A 20,813-nucleotide genomic window follows, 5' to 3' on the forward strand; every position below is an offset into this window, starting at 1 on the left:
CGGACTTGCCAAGGACGTGGAAGGAAACGAGACGGAGATGACACGTGTTAGGATTATTTCATCTGTATAAAACCGCCTTGTACTTAATTTCGAGTTCAAAGCACAATCCTTGCCAAGAACAATCGGCGCAATATCTCCTATCTAAAAAAAAAGAAGACACAAATACATACTTTGTTTTCTGTTGGATGTCTGTATCATTATTAAACTAGAGTATTACTGAGAACCGTAAAGAAAATGCATTCTAGTTGCCATAATATAATGTACATTTAAAGAACTGAAAATGCATGTCACAAAATAGTACACAGCTGTGGAGAATAACCTTGTGCATGGAATAACAGGAGTCCTTCGTCTGGACATATACCAAGACTCAACATACTGGCTGTTTCTTGTGCAGAGCAGGGCCGTAGCAGCCCTACCGGCCACTCCGGCCATGGCCGGACCAGTTTTTTGTTAAAAAAAAAATCGTCTTCATAAGCTTCAGCGCTGTGTTAGGAGGAAGGAGGGGTCGTGACTTAGATCGCACAATGACAGCGTTAAGCGAGAAATTGTCACTAATAGTTGAGAAGAACATAATGGCCAGGGACCGTACCTTTTTATTTTTTTTATGGCCGGACCACTTTTAGGAGCTGTGCTACGGCCCTGAGTCAGATGTTTTTAATGAATTAACTTTGCAAATTGACACTAGTTTCAGTTAAGAAATTATTTCTCAAAAAGATTTCAACCTCTGCACAGAAAGCATTACACACTATTGATTTGTGTGTGATATTCAAGAATAGCGTCGGTCCTTATTTCAAGGAAGCTAGCTGCTGCAAGGTAACACACTCTGCGGATGGAGATAACTATGACAATGTTTGAAAACTTAGACAAAGTCGTAATACAAAACCTATAGGCCTATTTTTGTCTTTGATATTCGAGTCATTGTGTACATGTTACTTCATGATCAAAGGACATAACTACGCAAAGGAACTGTTCGCGGATGGAATTTATTTTGAATTTTATACTTGACTTTTACCAAGTTTTGATTCGTGTTAGAGTAGAGGGGTTGTCTTCCCCCATGCAAAAGCCTGGTACTATCTAGGATGGTGGGCGGAATAGTTTACGCGTGAAGGACCGTGCCTGAAATTGGGCATCAGCTTGCGCGACTGTCGAGGGCTGGTTTGAGAAACGAGACAGCGACTATGGCAAGACGTATAATAATTAGTTCAACCGTTTAACATTCTTGTTCTCAACTTTGAGTCAACAAGTGCTTCTGTTGCTAGCATGACTCTTAACACATTTATTTATGATAGGATAACATCAAATGGTTAACATTGTGTATAGAAAACAAAATGAAAACACTATGCATGTAATCAACACACCAGTGCGAGTGTCGTGAAAAGTTAATTGCATTACACGCTTTCAAGAACGTTTGCAAAATGTAGGTACATACGTAAAACAGACACATGCGGGTATGCACATACGAATTTAAACACATACACAGATACAGACGCACAGACACACACACACACACACACACACACACACACACACACACACACACACACACACACACACACACACACACACACACACACACACACACACACACACACACTCTCTCACACAGACCGCAACTCAAACCAACCAAACACAGACCAACGACGAAAATGCAGAATTTCTTTCAAGAAACAGATTTAATTTGGTCTTCTCATTTAAACTTCACATTCCAACAGATTCTCCTCCTGCCATTTTCTGCGAGAAACGTCACATCCACCACGGACAGAATGCACAAGAGTCCGTGACGTCAGCAACACGTCAGCACTAGCCATCAGCATTGCTGTTTTAGGCTCGTGCGTCATACATTCTCCACAAAAATGAGATTTGGAGCGTCTGAACAAACCAACAGACCATGAGAAGCCTCAGCCATAGAAATCAAAAGAGGAACGAAAAAATAGAACACGTGGGTTGGGGACTGAGGGTAACAGTTCTCCCAGACAGAAATAGTTAACGGTCGTACATTTTACTTCAGGGTATAATCTACACTAGTCAGTCTACACAAGAGAAGTCTGTCTTTTGTACTGCATCAGTACAGACAAAAACAACACGCCGTAGGTGGCGAGGTTTCGTCACGCACATGGCCTTATTCATAGACCAAAAGTTCGATCCCATACATCACACTCACGTGTGTCCAAGAAAACCCCCACCTAATTGAAGTGTAGAAAAAGGCCATCTATCTTCGACTTTTCTCAGACACACACTCACACACACACACACACACCCACACACACCCCCACACACACACACACACACACACACACACACACACATTATATACACGCACACACACACAACTAGCCTATTGAACCTCCCCATACCCTCCTATTTACCACCAAAACAGTAATTCCATCACTAACGTTTCCCACCGCACTAAAACTAAACGAATCCACGAAAGCGCATCAACAACAAATTCATAAAAAAAATACAAAAAAATAAAAGACATACATAAAAGAAATTAAAAGTTAAAAAACAAATTCAAATAAATGTATAAGAAAAAAAGGCAAACACAATTTGAAAAAAACAAAAACTAAACGACAAAAAAGACACAGTTTCAGTCTTATTTTCCAACGACGGGATCGGTGTCTTTGATGACACGGGCGATCTGCTCCGACACGGCGGCAGTCCACAGGACTGGCTCCAGAGGGGGTCCGGCTCTGTACACCACCTTCCCGCTCTTGTCCACCAGGAAGGTCTCCCAGTTCCACGCCACGTCGTTGCTCTTGATGGGGGTGTACATCAACACCGCCGGCGTGAACGACGTCGTCGTAGCAGGGCAATTTTTCTGAAAGTGGAATCATTGTTCTGTGTTATTTTTATACCGCTTGAGGTATGCGACAAGGACTGTGCTTTAAAGGATTTAGGTCAGGTTAGAAATAAACTCACACACCCGAGCGTAGACACGTGCGTACGCACGCACGCACACACTCAGGAACACGCACGCACTAACACACACTCAGGAACACGCACGCACTAACACACACTCAGGAACACACACACACGCACGCATGCATGCACACGCACGCAACCACAGACACACGCACGCGCACACACACACGCATGCACACACAACCACACACACGCACGCACACATACATACACACACACACCAACACACACACACATACACACACACACATACACACACACACACACACACACACACACACACTGCGGACAGCGGCTGCTCGGGGCCACTTTTACGATTAGTCCCATTCGAAAGTAGAGACATACAGCTTTCGTAAAATATTGGTTTCAGTCGTGTACAGCAGGGGTGCCTGTTAAGTACCTTACGTTTTATTCATCTTCTCTTGCAAGGCCGCTCGTGCGCGCGAACATTTATTCGATCTAGAACATCGCAAGTTAGTGCTTGTCGTAGAGATAGTAATACATTGTATTCTTTGTACAAGATTTGTATCCACAAAAAACAAATGTATTTGATTTTTGTTGGTCAAAATGAGTTTTTTTTCAATCACAGACTACATTTAGAACAAAGAATGTTGAGTAATTAAAACAGATAATTACTATCCTTCTTTGTTTGAAAACTTCAGGCGTCCAGGTTTAGTTGTCCAGAAGTTGCGTATACATTTACAGAACCTCTAAGACGGACACAGAGTGGTGAGCAAAACAGCACCAAAAGTTCAACATTTAAAAAGTAAATTTTAACCCGCCGACACGGTTCAGCACATAATTCGAAAGTGTACTGTACGACTAATACTCACATTTCCCGAAGGCTGTCTCACAACCAAAGGGTGACCCACCGCCCACATACACAAACACTTACGCTGAAATGCGCGCGGATAAAAATTCTAAATCAACTAACAAGCGAAAATGAATCAGAGAGTTTTGTGTTCTGACGGGTTCATTCTGAATCTCAGCCGAACATAAATCGTGTAACTTCTTCTTCTTCTTCTGCGTTCGTGGGCTGAAACTCCCACGTACACTCGTGTTTTTTGCACGAGTGGAATTGTACGTGTATGACCGTTTTTTACCCCGCCATTTAGGCAGCCATACGCCGTTTTCGGAGGAAAAATCGTGAAACATAACACGTGTAAAATAAAAACAGAACGGAACGACAGATCCTCCAGGGGTTGGCACGCAACAAATCTATGTCTGTCTGTCTGTCTGTCTGTCTGTCTGTCTGTCTGTCTGTCTGTCTTTCACTCTTCCCCCTCTCTCTCTTTCTCCCCCCCCCCGTTCTCTTCCTCTCTTCTCATCAACATCAATATTTGAACACACAGAGAAATAGGAAAACACACTTTGACACACGCAAATTCGTACACACACACACACACACACACACACACACACACACACACACACACACACACACACACACACACACACACACACACATGTGAAACCAAACAACTCACACATCCACATACCCCATTTACACACACACACACACACACACGCACACACATACACACACACATACACACATACACACAAATACACACACACACACACACCACTCACACATTGACATACCCCCCATCCCCTCACCCCCCATACACACACACATACCACTCACACATCTACATACCCCACTCACACACACACAAACACACACACACACACACACACAAATGCACACGCACACAACACACACACACACACACATACACACATACACACACACACACACATACACATACACACACACACACACACACACACACACACACACACACACACACACACACCTTGAGATAGGAGTACAAGGGGTGCTCAGTGGCACCGTTGACGTCAATCTTGGCGAACATCTGGAAGTTGGGAACGAACCCATTTCCAGGACGCACATATTTCACGCCATGTAGGATCTCTGCCTCTGTACCTGGTTCTTGCTGCACACAACATGACAGATATCACGTGTTTATTCTACCCCTCAGCTTATTTCCATCTGTTAACTAGATGGTGGGTTTATTCGCGATATACACATAGCAACCGAGCGATAATCACTTAGCAACCATATTGAATCCTCGATAGCTCGTGAGGCAGTAGTCACAGTTTTTTTAGAACTACTTTTTAGCGATTGAAAAGTTCCGAACCCTCAAATGTAAATAATTTACTTCTCTGCAGTAGTCAACACATACATAACGCATTTGGACAAACATTACACGTTTTAACACACACAAATCAATGTAAAATCCATGAGTTCGGGTTTGTTTTCCTTCTGAATTGAAATCTACTTTATGCGAAAGAGCGCGACTGACCGTGCAAAGTATGAGAGTAGCGGCCCATGTTATGAACCAATGTCCGACGCTCTTCTACTGAGCGACTTTGACTTGGTTTTTCGTATTTTGAAATTAAGTGTACGCCCGTCGTTTGCACGTGTAAAATATGCGTTCGGAAGGAATTTCCTTATACAAAAAGTGATATAGCTGACTTTGAGGCCTTGCCGAGTAGTGCAAATGTGACTTTGGTAGAAGTATTTATGAAAAAAAGTTAACATCAAAGCCCCAAAACATATTTCACGCGCAAAATCATAGCGGTCAGACTGACTTAAATCAATTATAAGAGGAATACAGAGGAAAAACATTCACAGTTTTTGAAATCTTCTTCCTGTCGTTCGTCTTTACACTTGGAGTCCAGTTTTTGAAATGAAGGGGAACATTGAAGTTCCAGAGGGTCTTAGGTGAGCTATATACCACCACCACTACTACCCCTGCCAATGCAGTTTATGAAATAAAGGGGAACAATTAAGTACAATCAATGTTAGTAGTCATTACGAAGAAATGATTGGCATTCAAGCCGCAAAAATTATTTTACTCACAAAATCGATTTTGAGAGGAATAAAGAGCAAAAACATCACAGTTTTTGAAGTAAAGGAGGACATTCAAGATCCAGAGGGTCTCAAATGAGTCATACCACCAACACTACGTCACGGTCGTAAAAAACTACATATCTCAGTGTTAGGCATTTTTGTAGTGAAACTACAGGAAGGGTATCTATCATGTGTTAGAGAGTACAAACTCTCAGACCATCCGAAACCATTGCCACGGTAAGCAAAACTGCCGATCTCGTTTCTTGAGTTAGGCACTTTTTCTTTATGATACAGGAAGACTTGTTTTGAGAATGTGAAAGTATGCAAAAGCTCTTTGTGGGTTGTAAAGCAGTTTTGCTGATTGAAAATGTTGCTGTCAGCTATTTATCTCACGTTTATCCAGCTGTCACCGCTCGAGATAGGCAGTTTGCAACGTATAACTAAAATTAATGAGATAGTCAGATTGTTCAGAAACCAAAGAAAGTTGTTTGCGTTTTTCTCAAAACATCAAAAAATGACATAGGCAATTATCTAATGAGCGTGACGACTACTACTCCCACTGCTACAAACACTACCACAATTACTTATATTTGTATTGATAATAAACATTGGGTTCTGGCTAGTAAACGTACCGACAAAGAAAGGTTAAAACTGCTGCAATGATAAATGTAACGCTATATAAATTCAACCAACATTAAATAGATAAAGGAAAATAATGTATGCAGTTTATGAAAATATATTGATTATATTGAACTTTGTTTTGGGAAATGTAAAAAATTGAAATTGTTTTGTGATAATGTCAGCAGTGTTATATTTATTAATACAGGGAAAGCACATTTGTTTAACAGAACATGTATTATTTGGATATTTTTCAGAAGCGGAAAGTTTTATAGTTAAGACGATAAATCACATTTTTTTAATCTCAAAAATGTGTTAGTAAGTATAAATACGGTAAACCCGTTGATTTGAATGAAAAGTTGAATTGTGAATTAGGATCGAGAAATTATAAGATGAAAAAAAAGAAGAAAAAAAAGAAACTACCACAATTATTACTCACGTAGTGGAACTGGTTACAGGGGAAACCCAGAATGACGAGACCCTGACTACTGAAATTGGCGTTGAGTGCATTCATGCCAATGTAGTGCGGGGTGAACCCTCAGTAGGTGGCTACGTTAACCACCAATACTACCTGCACAGTAAATAAACAAACACACGTTGTATATAAGTGAGTCAATTTTCTGGGTTATGCACAGTAAACGGGTGGCCTGTACTATATTCATGCCATGATATTGCATGGGTATAACCCTCAGTATGTGGCTACGTTAACCACCAGTATTACCTGCACAGTACAGAAATAAACACACATTATATAAGTTAGCCAACTAACTTAAGTTGTTTATTATAAAAGTGTGTCAAAATTATACACAGTACATAGTTGGACTGTAGTGCATTCATGCCAATGTAGTGCGGGGTGAAACCTCAGTATGTGGCTACGTTAACCACCAGTACTACCTGCACAGTACATACACAACACAAATTACATAAGTCAACTAACTTAAGTTGTTTATTATTAAAGTTTGTTGGTTAGTATTATGCACAATAAACAGTTAGCATGTAGTGCATTCATGTCATGGTTGTTAACCCTCAGTAGATGGCTACATTAACCACCAGTACTACCTGCATAGTACAGAAATAAACACACATTATGTAAGTTAGCCACCAAACCTAAGTTGTTTATTATACAGGTTTGTTAGTTAAAATTATGCACAGTAGACATATTGTAGGCATGTGGTGCATTCATGTCATGGTTGTTAACTTTCAGTAGGTGGTTACGTTTAGCACAAGTACTACCTGCACGGTACATGAATAAACACAACTTATAACATAAGTTGGTCGATTTTCTGGGTTATGCAATGCATTCATACAATGGTATTGCATGGCTAACCCTCAGTAGGTATAGCTACATTATAATCACCAGTACTACCCACACAGTACATAAACAAGCACACATAATATAAGAAAGTCAACGAACTTAAGTTCATTATTATATGTTAGTCAATGTTCTGGGTTATGTGCAGTAAACAGTAGTGCATTCATTCAACCTAGGTGGTGGGTTCAAGTGCTAGTCTTTCGGATGAGACGAAAAACCGAGGTCCCTTCGTGTACACTACATTGGGGTGTGCACGTTAAAGATCCCACGATTGACAAAAGGGTCTTTCCTGGCAAAATTGTATAGGCATAGATAAACATGTCCATCAAATACCCGTGGGACTTGGAATAAAGTAAAAAAAATTCCATCTCACACGGCATTAAGTCTCAGGAAACATGAATACACGCATGCAGGAAAAAAAAAATATGGGTAGCGCCTTATGTATGGCAGCTCGCTTTCCCCGGGGAGAAAGCAGCCCGAATTTCCATGAGGGTAACCTCACTGGACTGTAGGCTAAATCTTATCTAATCCAATCCAATCCAGTCCAATCCAATGGCAGCTTGATGGTTAACGCTCAGTAGACGTTCACCACCAAAACTACCTGCACAGTTTCATGAATAAAGCCACGCTATTTAAGATAAGATCCCAAAACAGATAAACTGCTAACCTTCCAAATTCAAGAATAAACAAGTCGCGAAAGGCGAAATTACTACATTTAGTCAAGCTGTTGAAATCACAGATTCAAAATGAACGCACTGCATGTTTTTTTTTACCGAGACAATACAATGCTTCGTCAATCCCCGCGGCAGTTTTTCCCGTGCAACACGAAGTGAAATTGACGGGGCAGAATAGCGCAAACGCGCACTGCGGTAAGCAGGAAAGCGCTCTTATCTGTATTCTTTGTAACTTTCTGAGCTTGTTTTGAATAAAACATTGTATATGTATATGATTTTGGAATCAGGAAAGGATAAAGAATAAGATGAAACCATTTTTGGATCGATTTCTTACATTTTAATCGTAGTACTAATTAACCTATTTTCGTTAATTGTGATCAAATTTTAAGAGTAAACATAACATATGTATATATTTTCAGATTCAGAATTTGATGAAGAATACGATGCAGTCAACTTTAAATCGGTTTGCGGCAATTTCATTTTAATGACAACTTTAATGAGCAAACTCATTAATTAACTTTTAAGCCTCGACGCTGAAAGGCAATACCAAAGTCCCGGCTTCGTCGAAGATTACTTGACCAAAATTTCAACCAATTTGGTTTAAAAATGAGGGCGTGACAGTGCCGCCTCAAGTTTCACTAAATGCTGGATAGGACGTCATCAAAGACATTTATCGGAAAAAATAAAAACTAATCCGGGGATATCATACCCAGGAACTATCATGAGAAGTTTCATGAAGATCGGTCAAGAAGTTTTCTCGGAACTGATCTACACACACACACACACACACACACACACACACACACACACACACACACACACACACACACACACACACACACACACACACACACACACACACACACACACACACACACATACCACGAACCTCCTCTCGATTCCCCCTCTATGTTAAAACATTTAGTCAAAACTTGACTAAATGTAAAAACAAGAAAGGTCACATTGTTGAAACGTTTAATTCAGGACAAAGCAACGCGTTCAGAAAAAACTCGACCTAACGGCCTACAATGTGGAAAAACAAGACAAGACAGAAAAAAAAGTAAAAAAGTGTTGCTGCGACTTATCTTAGAATGTCCCCCAGATGGTCGCTTATTTTCGTGCTAATTACTACGACCTTCTTGGGGGACATTGTAAGATAAATCACAGCAACATTGTTGTATCTGTCGTGCGTCTTGTTTGTCCACTTTAAAGGCGCATTGCAAATATGTGACCCTCCACCACGAAATGAGTCGCATGTCACCTCGCGCGGTTCTGCGCTAGGCTTAACATAAGTCCGGGGAGTGTCTGGTAACAGTATGAGGGTCACCTTAGTCACAGGCTTATAACTCAAACAGTTTTTGCTCTTTTTTAAAACGGGTTTCACCACTGGATAGAGCATAAAAATCTCTTTAAGGAAAATGTAAAAATATGAAAATCATGCAAAGGTGACATGCGACTCATTCCCTGGTGGAGGGTCACATATCAATTCGAAACACACACGCACGCATTCACGAACGGACGCACGCAAATACATCTGTACTTGCGGAGTTATATTTATCAAAAAAATAAATTCAAAGGTGTAAAAATGTCGGCGCCAGCAGTTTTTTGGTGATCACGGGTATTGTGTTGCTCGTCAGCAGCTCTTTCTTTTTGAGATTTTTTGTTATTTCAGCGAGATTTTTGTCTCGTAAAAAGTGAAGTTGGAAAAGGCGAGGAGGTACAAAGGTATTTGCGGAAAATGAGAATCATATTTTATTTTGTTTGGGCAATGGAAAGAAGAATTATAAGAAGTCGGCGAAAGAGTTTGGACAAGTTTGATATCACAAAAAGTAAAAGAAAAGGAAAAAGAAACTCCCTTATCTGACCTATTCTCCAACTGAAACCGAACTCTCCCTTGGCACGCTGCTCACCCTGTCTTAAATTACATGAAGACAATATATCACCATTTTCTGGAATAATCTCCCTATTCTTCTACGTAAGCCCCCCCCCCACAAAAAAAAAAAAAAAAAAAAAAATTGCCAGCCCTCCCTTCACATATGAAAGGATGCACAGTCTTGCAATTTCCAGGTGTTCCTGAAAAAGAACACCTCTTCGAGAAGTTCAACTTTTTCTTTCTTGCTTGCTCCCCTTGAAAACGAAACTGGGGGGCAGGTTTAATGTCATATATATGTCACAGTAAATTCTCGAAACTAGGACATTTGCGAAATCCCTGAACATTTAAGTAAATTTGTGAATTTCCTGTTTCACTCAGGGATTTCACAAATTTCCTAAAAATTCTAGGAAATTTGCGAATTTCCTGAAATGAGCATGCCATTTTTTTCACAAATTTACTAAACAGTGAAAAACGTTTCAGTAAATTTGTAAAATTCTTAAAAAAAAACAGAGTCCGTTTTCTTTATTTCACATTTGTGATTTTGATAGATTTGCTGTTGGAAGGAAAAACAGTTGATTTGAGCATGATTTGAACTGAACATCTTCAGGTTTTGGGTCCGACACACTACCAACCCGCCACGCCAGCCACATGAATGGAAAGTGAAAAGAAATCATAAGAAGTTTGTGGTGTTGGGGTCACGAAAACTCATGTAAAAACAGCTCACACCTGAACTACCAAGCCTTTGCAGTTCAGTCCGCGTTTGGTTCATATTGCTGATAGGCAGCCCAACAGGATGGCAGGCAATGCAGATGTTGAACTGAAGTTCACCACAGAACTGTTCAGACAACGTGAGGAAAACAAAACAGTGTGGTCATGTTGAAAAGCTCATTAAGAAGAGGAGTAGTTGTTCTGATAAAAAAGACCTGTCTACTATGTCACCATCGAGGAAACTTTCGACGTCATCAAGTGCGCTCATAAGCGAAGAAGATGTCTCTCTTGACAAGGCTGTGTCGTTGCGGTCAGCCGTGATATAACAGTCAGCATCAGGCGGGCAAGGTTTTGTGAAATGCAGCTGTGCAGAGTCGAAAAAAAATGTAAAACAAATCGATGCAAGTGCTACAAAGCACAAGCAATGTGCAACTCAAGATGTCACAGCAGCCAATCCTGCACCAATAAATAAGACGCACCATGAAGACATTTTTAAGCGTCTTTTCATTGCCATAATTTTATGACCTGGTTTAAACACGGTTTTATTCAATTAAACATGAGACAATAATAAAACGAGAAATAATAGGGACATGAACTCAAGCGAATGCTTATATTACATGCCATATGTCTGTGCTGTACATGCCCTGTGTGTTTTGCTTTTATCATAAGTCATAATAGTATATTAATATTTTCAAGCAAAAATGACAGTATAAGAGACACACAGAGAAAAGGAGAGAGAGAGATGAGTGTCATAATGTACCTTGTAATGTACTCCTTTAGATTTTATGTTAACAATTCTATGAAACATGACAGTATAGGAGAGACATGTGAGTGTCACAATGTATCTTTTAATGTACTCGTTCCGATTTTATGTTAAACATTTTAGGAAACATGACATTATAAGAGAGAGAGGGAAATATGAGTGTTTAACTTGCATTAATATAAGGAAACCAGAATCATTAAATGGTTCACAAGCAACCAACAAAGCATTTGTTTCCTTTCAAATGTGTTTTAGTAAATTTGCGAATTTCCTGCCCCTTGAAATCAGGAAATTCGCAAATTTCCTAGAATTTTTAGGAAATTTGTAAAATCCCTGAGTGAAACAGAAAATTCACAAATTTACTGAAATTTTCAGGGATTTCGCAAATTTTCTGGTTTTGAGAATTTACTGTAACATATATATATAGGTCCTGGAAAAGAACCCACCGCGCTCATCATTTTTACATTTAGTCAAGTTTTAACATGAATGTATGCGGGCGTGCGTGAGCGTGTGTGTGACTGAGATTGCAAGCGATGTTTGGAAGGGCGTGTATGGATTGATTGATTGTACTCTGGCCAAAACATGTCCCTAGTGTACTGCACATGGTTGAAATAAAGTCTTATGTCTTATGTCTTATAGAGGGAGGAATCGAGACGAGGGTCGTGGTGTATGTGTGTGTGTGTGTGTGTGTGTGTGTCTGTCTGTCTGTCTGTGTGTGTGTGTGTGTGTGTGTGTGTAGAGTGATTCAGACTAAACTACTGGGCCGATCTTTATGAAATTTGACATGAGAGTTCCTGGGTATGATATCCCCGGACGTTTTTTTCATTTTTTCGATAAATACCTTTGATGACGTCATATCCGGCTTTTTGTAAAAGTTGAGGCGGCACTGTCACACCCTCATTTTTCCATTAAATTGATTGAAATTTTGGCAAAGCAATCTTCGACAAAGGCCGGGATTTGGTATTGCATTTCAGCTTGGTGGCTTAAAAACTAATGAGTGAGTTTGGTCATTAAAAATCGGAAACTTGAAATTAAAATTATTTTTTTATTAAACGATCCAAAAACAATTTCATCTTATTCTTCGTCATTTTCTGATTCCAAAAACATATACATATGTTATATTTGGATTACAAACAAGCTCTGAAAATAAAAAAAATGTCTTTGATGACGTCATATCCGGCTTTTCGTGAAAGTTGAGGCGGCACTGTCACGCTCTCATTTTTCAACCAAATTGGTTGAAATTTTGGTCAAGTAATCTCCGACGAAGCCCAGACTTCGGTATTGCATTTCAGCTTGGTGGCTTACAAATTAATTAATAACTTTGGTCATTAAAACTGTGAAAATTGTAAAAAAAAATTATAAAACGATCCAAATTTACGTTCATCTTATTCTCCATCATTTTCTGATTCCAAAAACATATAAATATGTTATATTTGGATTAAAAACAAGGTCTGAAAATTAAAAATGTAAAAATTATGATCAAAATTAAATTTTCGAAATCAATTTAAAAACACTTTCATCTTATTCCTTGTCGGTTCCTGATTCCAAAAACATATAGATATGATATGTTTGGATTGAAAACACGCTCAGAAAGTTAAAACAAAGAGATGTACAGAAAAGCGTGCTATCCTTCTCAGCGCAACTACTACCCCGCTCTTCTTGTCAATTTCACTGCCTTTGCCATGAGCGGTGGACTGACGACGCTACGAGTATACGGTCTTGCTGCGTTGCATTGCGTTCAGTTTCATTCTGTGAGTTCGACAGCTACTTGACTAAATGTTGTATTTTCGCCTTACGCGACTTGTTTCTCTTTCCACCTTAATTGTCATCAAGATTACAATCATCGTCCTCTCGAATCTGCTTTTTACATTTAGGCAAGTTTTGCCTAAATGTTTTAACGTAGAGGGGGGAATCGAGACGAGGGTCGTGGTGTATGTGTGTGTGTGTGTGTGTGTGTGTGTGTGTGTGTGTGTGTGTGTGTGTGTGTGTGTGTGTGTGTGTGTGTGTGTGTGTAGAGCGATTCAGAGAAAACTACCAGACCGATCTACATGAAACTTGACATGAGGGATCCTGAGTAAAGTATCTCCAGATATTTTTTTCATTTTTTTTATAAATGTCTTTGATGACGTCATATCCGGCTTTTTGTGAAACTTGAGGCGGCACTGTCACGCTCTCATTTTTCAACCAAATTGGTTAAAATTTTGGTCAAGTAATCTTCGACAAAGCTCGGACTTTGGTATTGCATTTCAGCTTGGAGGCTTAAAAATTAATTAATGAGTTTGTTCATTAAAGTTGTCATTAAAATCGATTTTTCGCAAACAGATTTAAAAATTGCATCATATTTTTCATCACATTCTGAATCTAAAATTATATACATATGTCATGATTACTCTTAAAATGTAATCACAATTAACGAAAATAGATTAATTAGTTTTACAATTAAAATTTAAGAAATGGATCCAAAATGATTTCATCTTATTCTTTATCATTTCCTGATTCCAAAAACATAGAGATATGATAGGTTGTATTCAAAACAAGCTCAGAAAGTTAACAAGAATGCAGAAAAGCGCGCTTTCCTGCTTAGCACAATACGCTACCGCGCTAATCTGGCGTGTCAATATCACCACGTTTTGCACGTGGGAGGTGAGCGATTTCCTTCACGCGGGGATTGACGAAGCTGTTTTGTCTTGGTGAAAAAATAAAATGCGTTTAGTTTCATCCCGTGAGTTCGACAGCTTGGCTAAATGTAGTAATTTCGCCTTTCGCGACTTGTTCTTGGTCTTCTTCTTTTGACTAAATGTTTTAACATAGAGGGGGAATCGAGACGAGGGTCGTGGTGTATGTGTGTCTGTGCGCGTGTGTGTGTAGAGCGATTCAGACTAAACTACTGGACCGATCTTATGAAATTTGACATGAGAGTTCCTAGGAATGATATCCCCGGACGTTTTTGTCTTTTTTTTTTATAAATACCTTTGATGACGTCATATCCGGCTTTTTGTAAAACTTGAGGCGGCACTGTCACACCCTCATTTTTCAATCAAATTGATTGACATTTTGGCAAAGCAATCTTCGACAAAGGCCGGACTTTGTTATTGCATTTCAGCTTGGTGGCTTAAAAACTAATGAATGAGTTTGGTCATTAAAAATCGGAAACTTGTAATTAAAATAATGTTTTTATTAAACGATCCAAAAATAATTTCATCTTATTTTTCATCATTTTCTGATTCCAAAAACATATACGTTATATTTGGATTACAAACAAGCTCTGAAAATAAAAAATATGAAAATTATGATTAAAATTAATTTTCCGAAATCGATTTCATCTTATTCCTTGTCAGTCCCTGATTCCAAAAACATATTGATATGATATGTTTGGATTAAAAACAAACTCAGTAAGCTAAAAAGACTAGACATACAGAAAAGCGTGTTATCCTGCTCAGCGCGACCACTACCGCACTATTCTGCATGGCTTGTCGATTTCACTACCTCTGCCACGAGCGGTGGACTGACGAAACTTACGAGTATGTGGTCTTGGTGAAAAAAGCAGTGCGTTCAGTTTCATTCTGTGAGTTCGACAGCTTGACTAAATGTTGTTATTTCGCCTTAAGCGACTTGTTTTTCTTCCAATGTGATGGATCATATCAACCGCCACCGAAGATTCTGTCCAGAGTTTTATTTTTGTTTTGGTTGTTTTTCTTTGGTCTTTGTTTGTTTGTGCTGTTGTTTTTCATGGGAGAAGAGCATCCGTCTTCTTCGAAAGATACCAGATATCACCCACTCGATTGCTTCCTGTGTAGATACTTTTTTTCTTGTTCTTTTTTGGGGGGGTGCAAAATCAATCTCGACAGTTGACATAGGCGTCAGGTACACCACTAATACAGAAACAAAAGGCCAGGGGGAGAAAAAAACCATTAAAACAAAATGCAATCTGCAACGAAAAACACCAGGCTGGAGGTTGTTGTTATTTTCAAGTGAAATGACGGTCCCATTTCAAAACCTGTCCCAATATATAGGCCAACAAACGGCACGGTTGGCCTAGTGGTAAGGCGTCCGCCCCGTGATCGGGAGGTCGTGGGTTCGAACCCCGGCCGGGTCATACCTAAGACTTTAAAATTGGCAATCTAGTGGCTGCTCCGCCTGGCGTCTGGCATTATGGGGCTAGTGCTAGGACTGGTTGGTCCGGTGTCAGAATAATGTGACTGGGTGAGACATGAAGCCTGTGCTGCGACTTCTGTCTTGTGTGTGGCGCAAGTTAAATGTCAAAGCAGCACCGCCCTGATATTATGGCCCTTCGTGGTCGGCTGGGCGTTAAGCAAACAAACAAACAAATATAGACCAACTGGTCTAAGAGGACGTTAAGCCCCATTAAGTCAACCGTAAAGGAAGCTGTGCGTACCTTTCCGCGGTAGTCACTGAGCGAGATGTTCTTTGTTTTGGTAATGTCAAGCATGGTGAAGTCGTAGATGTTGGCGTTGTCCGAGGCAGGCTGCGAGCATGGCTGGATCTGCAAACACAACAGTACAATATGATGACATATGACTAGATAATGTACAGCGTACTGTTATCTTCTTCTTCTTCCTCTGAGTTCATGGGCTGAAACTCCCACGTTCACTCATGCTTTTGCACGAGTGGGTTTTTACGTGTATGACCGTTTTTACCCCGACATTCAGGCAGCCATACGCCGCTTTCGGGGGAAGCATGCTGGGTATTATCGTGTTTCTGTAACCCACCGAAGTCTGACATAGATTATAGGATCTTTTCCGTGCGCACTTGGTCTTGTGCTTGCGTGTACACACGAAGGGGGTTAAGGCACTAGCAGGTCTGCACACAAGTTGACCTGGGAGATCGGACAAATCTCCACCCTTAACCCACCAGGCGGCCGCGGCCGGGATTTGAACTCACGACCTTGCGATTAGGAAGCCGATGTCTTATCCACTGGGCCACTGCGCCCATCTTAGCGTATTGTTATGATTAACGTATTATCAATCATAACAATACTCTGTGCATCACGTGCCATCATTCTGATGAAGTCAGCGTCTGTCGGACGAAAATGTGATAAAGAATGTACCGAAGCTAGTTGCTGTTGTATTTTCTCTTCGTTTTAACATATGACTAGTTCTGAATGACTTGTAGGTATACAACAGTACTATTAGTAATTTCTAATTTGCTGACTGTCAGCAAATGATAACAGACATGTTGAGGAAATGCAATATCCAATTGAGCCGATAGGCGAATTTGAATATCATTTACGAGACATGTATGTTATCATTTGCTTACATTCAGCATATTAGAAATAATAGATTTATTTCCATGCAGTTTCTTTCGACCAAAATTAAATTCCAACTGATTCCGAAACTCTATGGACAGCCAATGGGGACGGGAGTGAACCGAGGTTGGTGTGGCCGTATGCACATGACCTCATGCAGCCAATCGCAGCCAATCACTCACTTGACCTCATGAATATTAACAGCTGACAGGTTCTCACATCAGGTTCAACAACCCTTTTGCTTTGCTTTCTCTAGTCTACTAGAAAGGGTCAGATTCATTATCAACATTAGACAGAAAGGAAATAACTAAAAACTGCATTTGAAGTAAACTGAGTCACGCAATTTCATATCATTTCTTGGAACTTTTACCGTGTAAGTTTCAAGCGACCTGAGCACATGTCATTTTCAGAAGGTGGGTGGTGGCTCTACACCCACCCCCACCAATACACTTGGCTTTTCGGTATTTTACATGGTAATAGGTTTCATTTTTGAACATAAAGATTGTGTCACTATTTAGAAAAAGTATTTCTTAATTTTAGAGTGATAAATAAAAAGGGTCCATGCCTGACCGTTATAACATTTAGAGGGTCGCCTAGAATCAGCCCTGATTGGTCAGCTATTGATACAGTGCACTAAAATGGTAATAAACGTTGATAAAATGGCCAAGGTTCAGATGCTGGTCCAAGGCGGCCTGTGATCATTGGTTGGTCTCAACCCTAGGATAATACGATTATACGCATGCATAAAAATAAGAAAACAAAATTGTTAGCGCGATTCTGTCGCTGCACACTATCCCAAGAGATGTGAGCTCGCTTTTTCTTGAGATAATTTACCTAGGACAGTAAGGTACATACCGAACACGATTTTTTAATTTTTGTTTTTTAATCTACGTTAAAACTTTAACCTGGCCATAAACAACGGGTAAGACTTGAGGTAAATTCCCAAGGACAATAAGGTGTACCGAAAACGAACAAATATATGATCATTATCTGTGGTCAAACTCTTACCTGGCCATAAACAACGGCGAAGAGAGTACAGAAGGCGGCCACCAGCGGGCCCTGTAGAAGCCCCATGGTGGTGAAGATAGAGATAAGATTCCCTGGACGCTTTCTCCCGATCCTTCTGGCCACGCTATGTCAGTTCTCAGCTTTTGTACGACTTACATGCTGATAACGCTGTTTTCTTGTAGGTATGGAGGTCACATTTTGGGATTGTATGGTGCACTGACTGAGACTAAAGTGTATTTGTTTTAATCCTCTGCCTGTGAGAGGAAAGGAGATAGATAGAGAGAGAGAGAGAGAGAGAGAGAGAGAGAGAGAGAGAGAGAGAGAGAGAGAGAGAGAGAGAGAGAGAGAGAGAGAGAGAGATAAACTGACTGATTGATTGACTGACTGACTGACTGACTGACTGAACTTTATTGTAGAATGGTAAAAGTTTCAGGCACAATGCCTTGTCTTATAACCTGGTCTTAGACATATAAAACATGCAACAACATAAGCAAAGCCATAACAATACAGACAAAAATCAAAATGCTAAATGCAATACGAATCAAAATACAGGAAAAATTAAAAAGCAAAGATAATGTCATATATACAATCAATGCAAATTGTAGGTGAAATAAATGTCGAACAGAAAGACAGACAGACAAACAAACAATATAACAAACAGGCAAACAAGCAAACAAACGAACAAACAAACGGTTCATAAGGAATCACAAAAATATACAGGTAAAGTAAATGTCGAATAAACAAACAAACAAACAAACAGACAAGTGAGAAAGAGAATACGAATACGAATAGTTTATTTGCTGTAGGCCGTCGGCCGTTAACAAGGGAACTTGGGGTTTGGAGTCGAAGTACATCCAAAATATTCAAACCGAAGAAAACATTAAAAAAAATTGGTCAACCACAATCACGTGCTGTTTGTACCGCTTAATGTCATGTACATTTGTCGAGTTTACACAGGTGAAAAAAAGAAGTCTAAGCATATACTGTTGGAGGAAACAAAGAGAAGTCTTAACTCAGTTGGTTGGAGAAAACAAAGAGAGTTTAAACACAGACGGTTACAATAAACACAGTCTGAAAACATCGTCTTGGAGGAACAAAGAACATTCTTAACACAGACAATTGGAGGAACATCGCGGAGACGTCTAAACACAGACATTTGGAGGAAACAAGTAGAAGTCTAAACACAGACATTTGGAAGAAACAAGTAGAAGTCTAAACACATACATTTGGAGGAAACAAGTAGAAGTCTAAACACAGACATTTGGAGGAAACAAGTAGAAGTCTAAACACATACATTTGGAAGAAACAAGTAGAAGTCTAAACACAGACATTTGGAGGAAACCAGTAGAAGTCTAAACACAGACATTTGGAGGAAACCAGTAGAAGTCTAAACACAGACATTTGGAGGAAACCAGTAGAAGTCTAAACACAGACATTTCGAGGAAACAAGTAGAAGTCTAAACACAGCAAAATTCCAAGAGTGAAGTTGAATGAAGCTGAATTGAATGGTTGTTTTTCTTTCAGGAGCCGATACATTGGTTTCGCATATTTCTCATTTACTCTTTCTGCACATTGTCTTTATATTTAGAGCTTACCTCCCTTGTTTTTTTTAGGTCTAAAAAGAGACGATTGCAGGAAAGAAAAGAAAGACATGTCTAAACACAAACGATTGAAGGAGGCAAAGAGATATCTAAACAAAGGCGACAAAGGAAACAAAGAGATATCTAAACAAAGGCGACTGGAGGAAGCAAAGAGACATTTAAACACGGTCGGAGGAAATTGCACTGCAGGGAGGTGTCCGTTCCCAGGGGTGAATTGCACGAAGCAAAAGTGGGTGACACCCAAACGGATGAGAACAAACCGCGCGGGGTCCGATTCGTTGAAATTACAACACATAACAATTTCAACGAATCCAACACCGCGGCTGACTCCCAACCGGTTGGTAACCTTCTCGTGCACCTCGGACCAGACAGAAACGCGTGATTCTGACACACTGTTTTGGATAACTGTGATCATATTGACCTCAGTGACCTCATTCGTCTGTGCCTTTGCTTCAAAACGACAATGCCAGGATGGGCTGTCGAAGACAAGAATAGAAGAGGAAATGACTTCTACAAGCAATCATCCAAACACAAAGAAGATGATTGGGTTTCACGCTCACACTGACCTGTTCAGGGCTGGCTAGATAATTAGTGTTTAAAGAGAATGTATGTGTCTTCCTAATTCTGCTGTGTAACTACACACACAAAGAAACACATAGAAGAGAAAGAAAAGACAGACAGACAGACAGACAGACAGACAGACAGACAGACAGGCAAACAGACAGGCAGACGGGTAGGCAGACAGACAGTAAAGCAGTGGAAAGACCAATGGCTCCAGACATTGGCAAGGGTCTGAGAAGGGTCAAATACCTTCATGAGTCCTTTGGAACTGGACGTATATCACATCTGCGATGTTGAAAGTTAGCCGAACCCCCCTACCTCCACCCAACCCTTATACGCTAGCCCAAATCCAGCAAATTCACAAGCATGAACTTGAATTATGTCGCGTTTCTTCACACCGGCCGTCCGTCTGATTTTAAGGTACAGTCGAACCTCTTCACAACGACTACCTTCCCATTACGACCACCCCAGAGAAACCCCGACGATGTTCTTTCCTACCTCATTCACTTGTCAGAACGACCACCTGTTTGTAAGGACAATTTTAATTTGGTCGCTTGGGTGGTCGTTAAAGACACGTTTGACTGTATTCACATGTCTTCCCGTTAAGTCCATCTTGTTTGTTTTTATTT

General features: G+C 40.1%; 1 protein-coding gene across 2 annotated transcripts; it reads right to left on the reverse strand.

Moving 5' to 3' along the window:
* Positions 1 to 1,654: 1,654 nt before the first annotated feature.
* On the reverse strand, positions 1,655 to 18,182 carry LOC138958166 (glutathione peroxidase-like). Of its 2 annotated transcripts, none has more exons than XM_070329246.1 (5): positions 18,023 to 18,182; positions 16,145 to 16,252; positions 6,861 to 6,992; positions 4,743 to 4,883; positions 1,655 to 2,818 (listed from the first exon to the last, which is right to left on the reverse strand). In XM_070329246.1, exons 1-5 carry the CDS (start codon positions 18,086 to 18,088, stop codon positions 2,594 to 2,596), a joined length of 672 nt encoding a protein of 223 aa, XP_070185347.1. In that variant the 5' UTR covers positions 18,089 to 18,182; the 3' UTR covers positions 1,655 to 2,593. The 2 variants fall into 2 exon arrangements, with proteins under 2 accessions (XP_070185347.1, XP_070185348.1); XM_070329247.1 differs by lacking the exon at positions 18,023 to 18,182 and adding an exon at positions 17,920 to 17,936.
* Between the last annotated feature and the right edge of the window lie 2,631 nt (positions 18,183 to 20,813).

This window comes from Littorina saxatilis, linkage group LG2 (genome assembly GCF_037325665.1).
Source record: "Littorina saxatilis isolate snail1 linkage group LG2, US_GU_Lsax_2.0, whole genome shotgun sequence".
Classification (NCBI taxonomy): Eukaryota; Metazoa; Mollusca; class Gastropoda; order Littorinimorpha; family Littorinidae; genus Littorina; species Littorina saxatilis.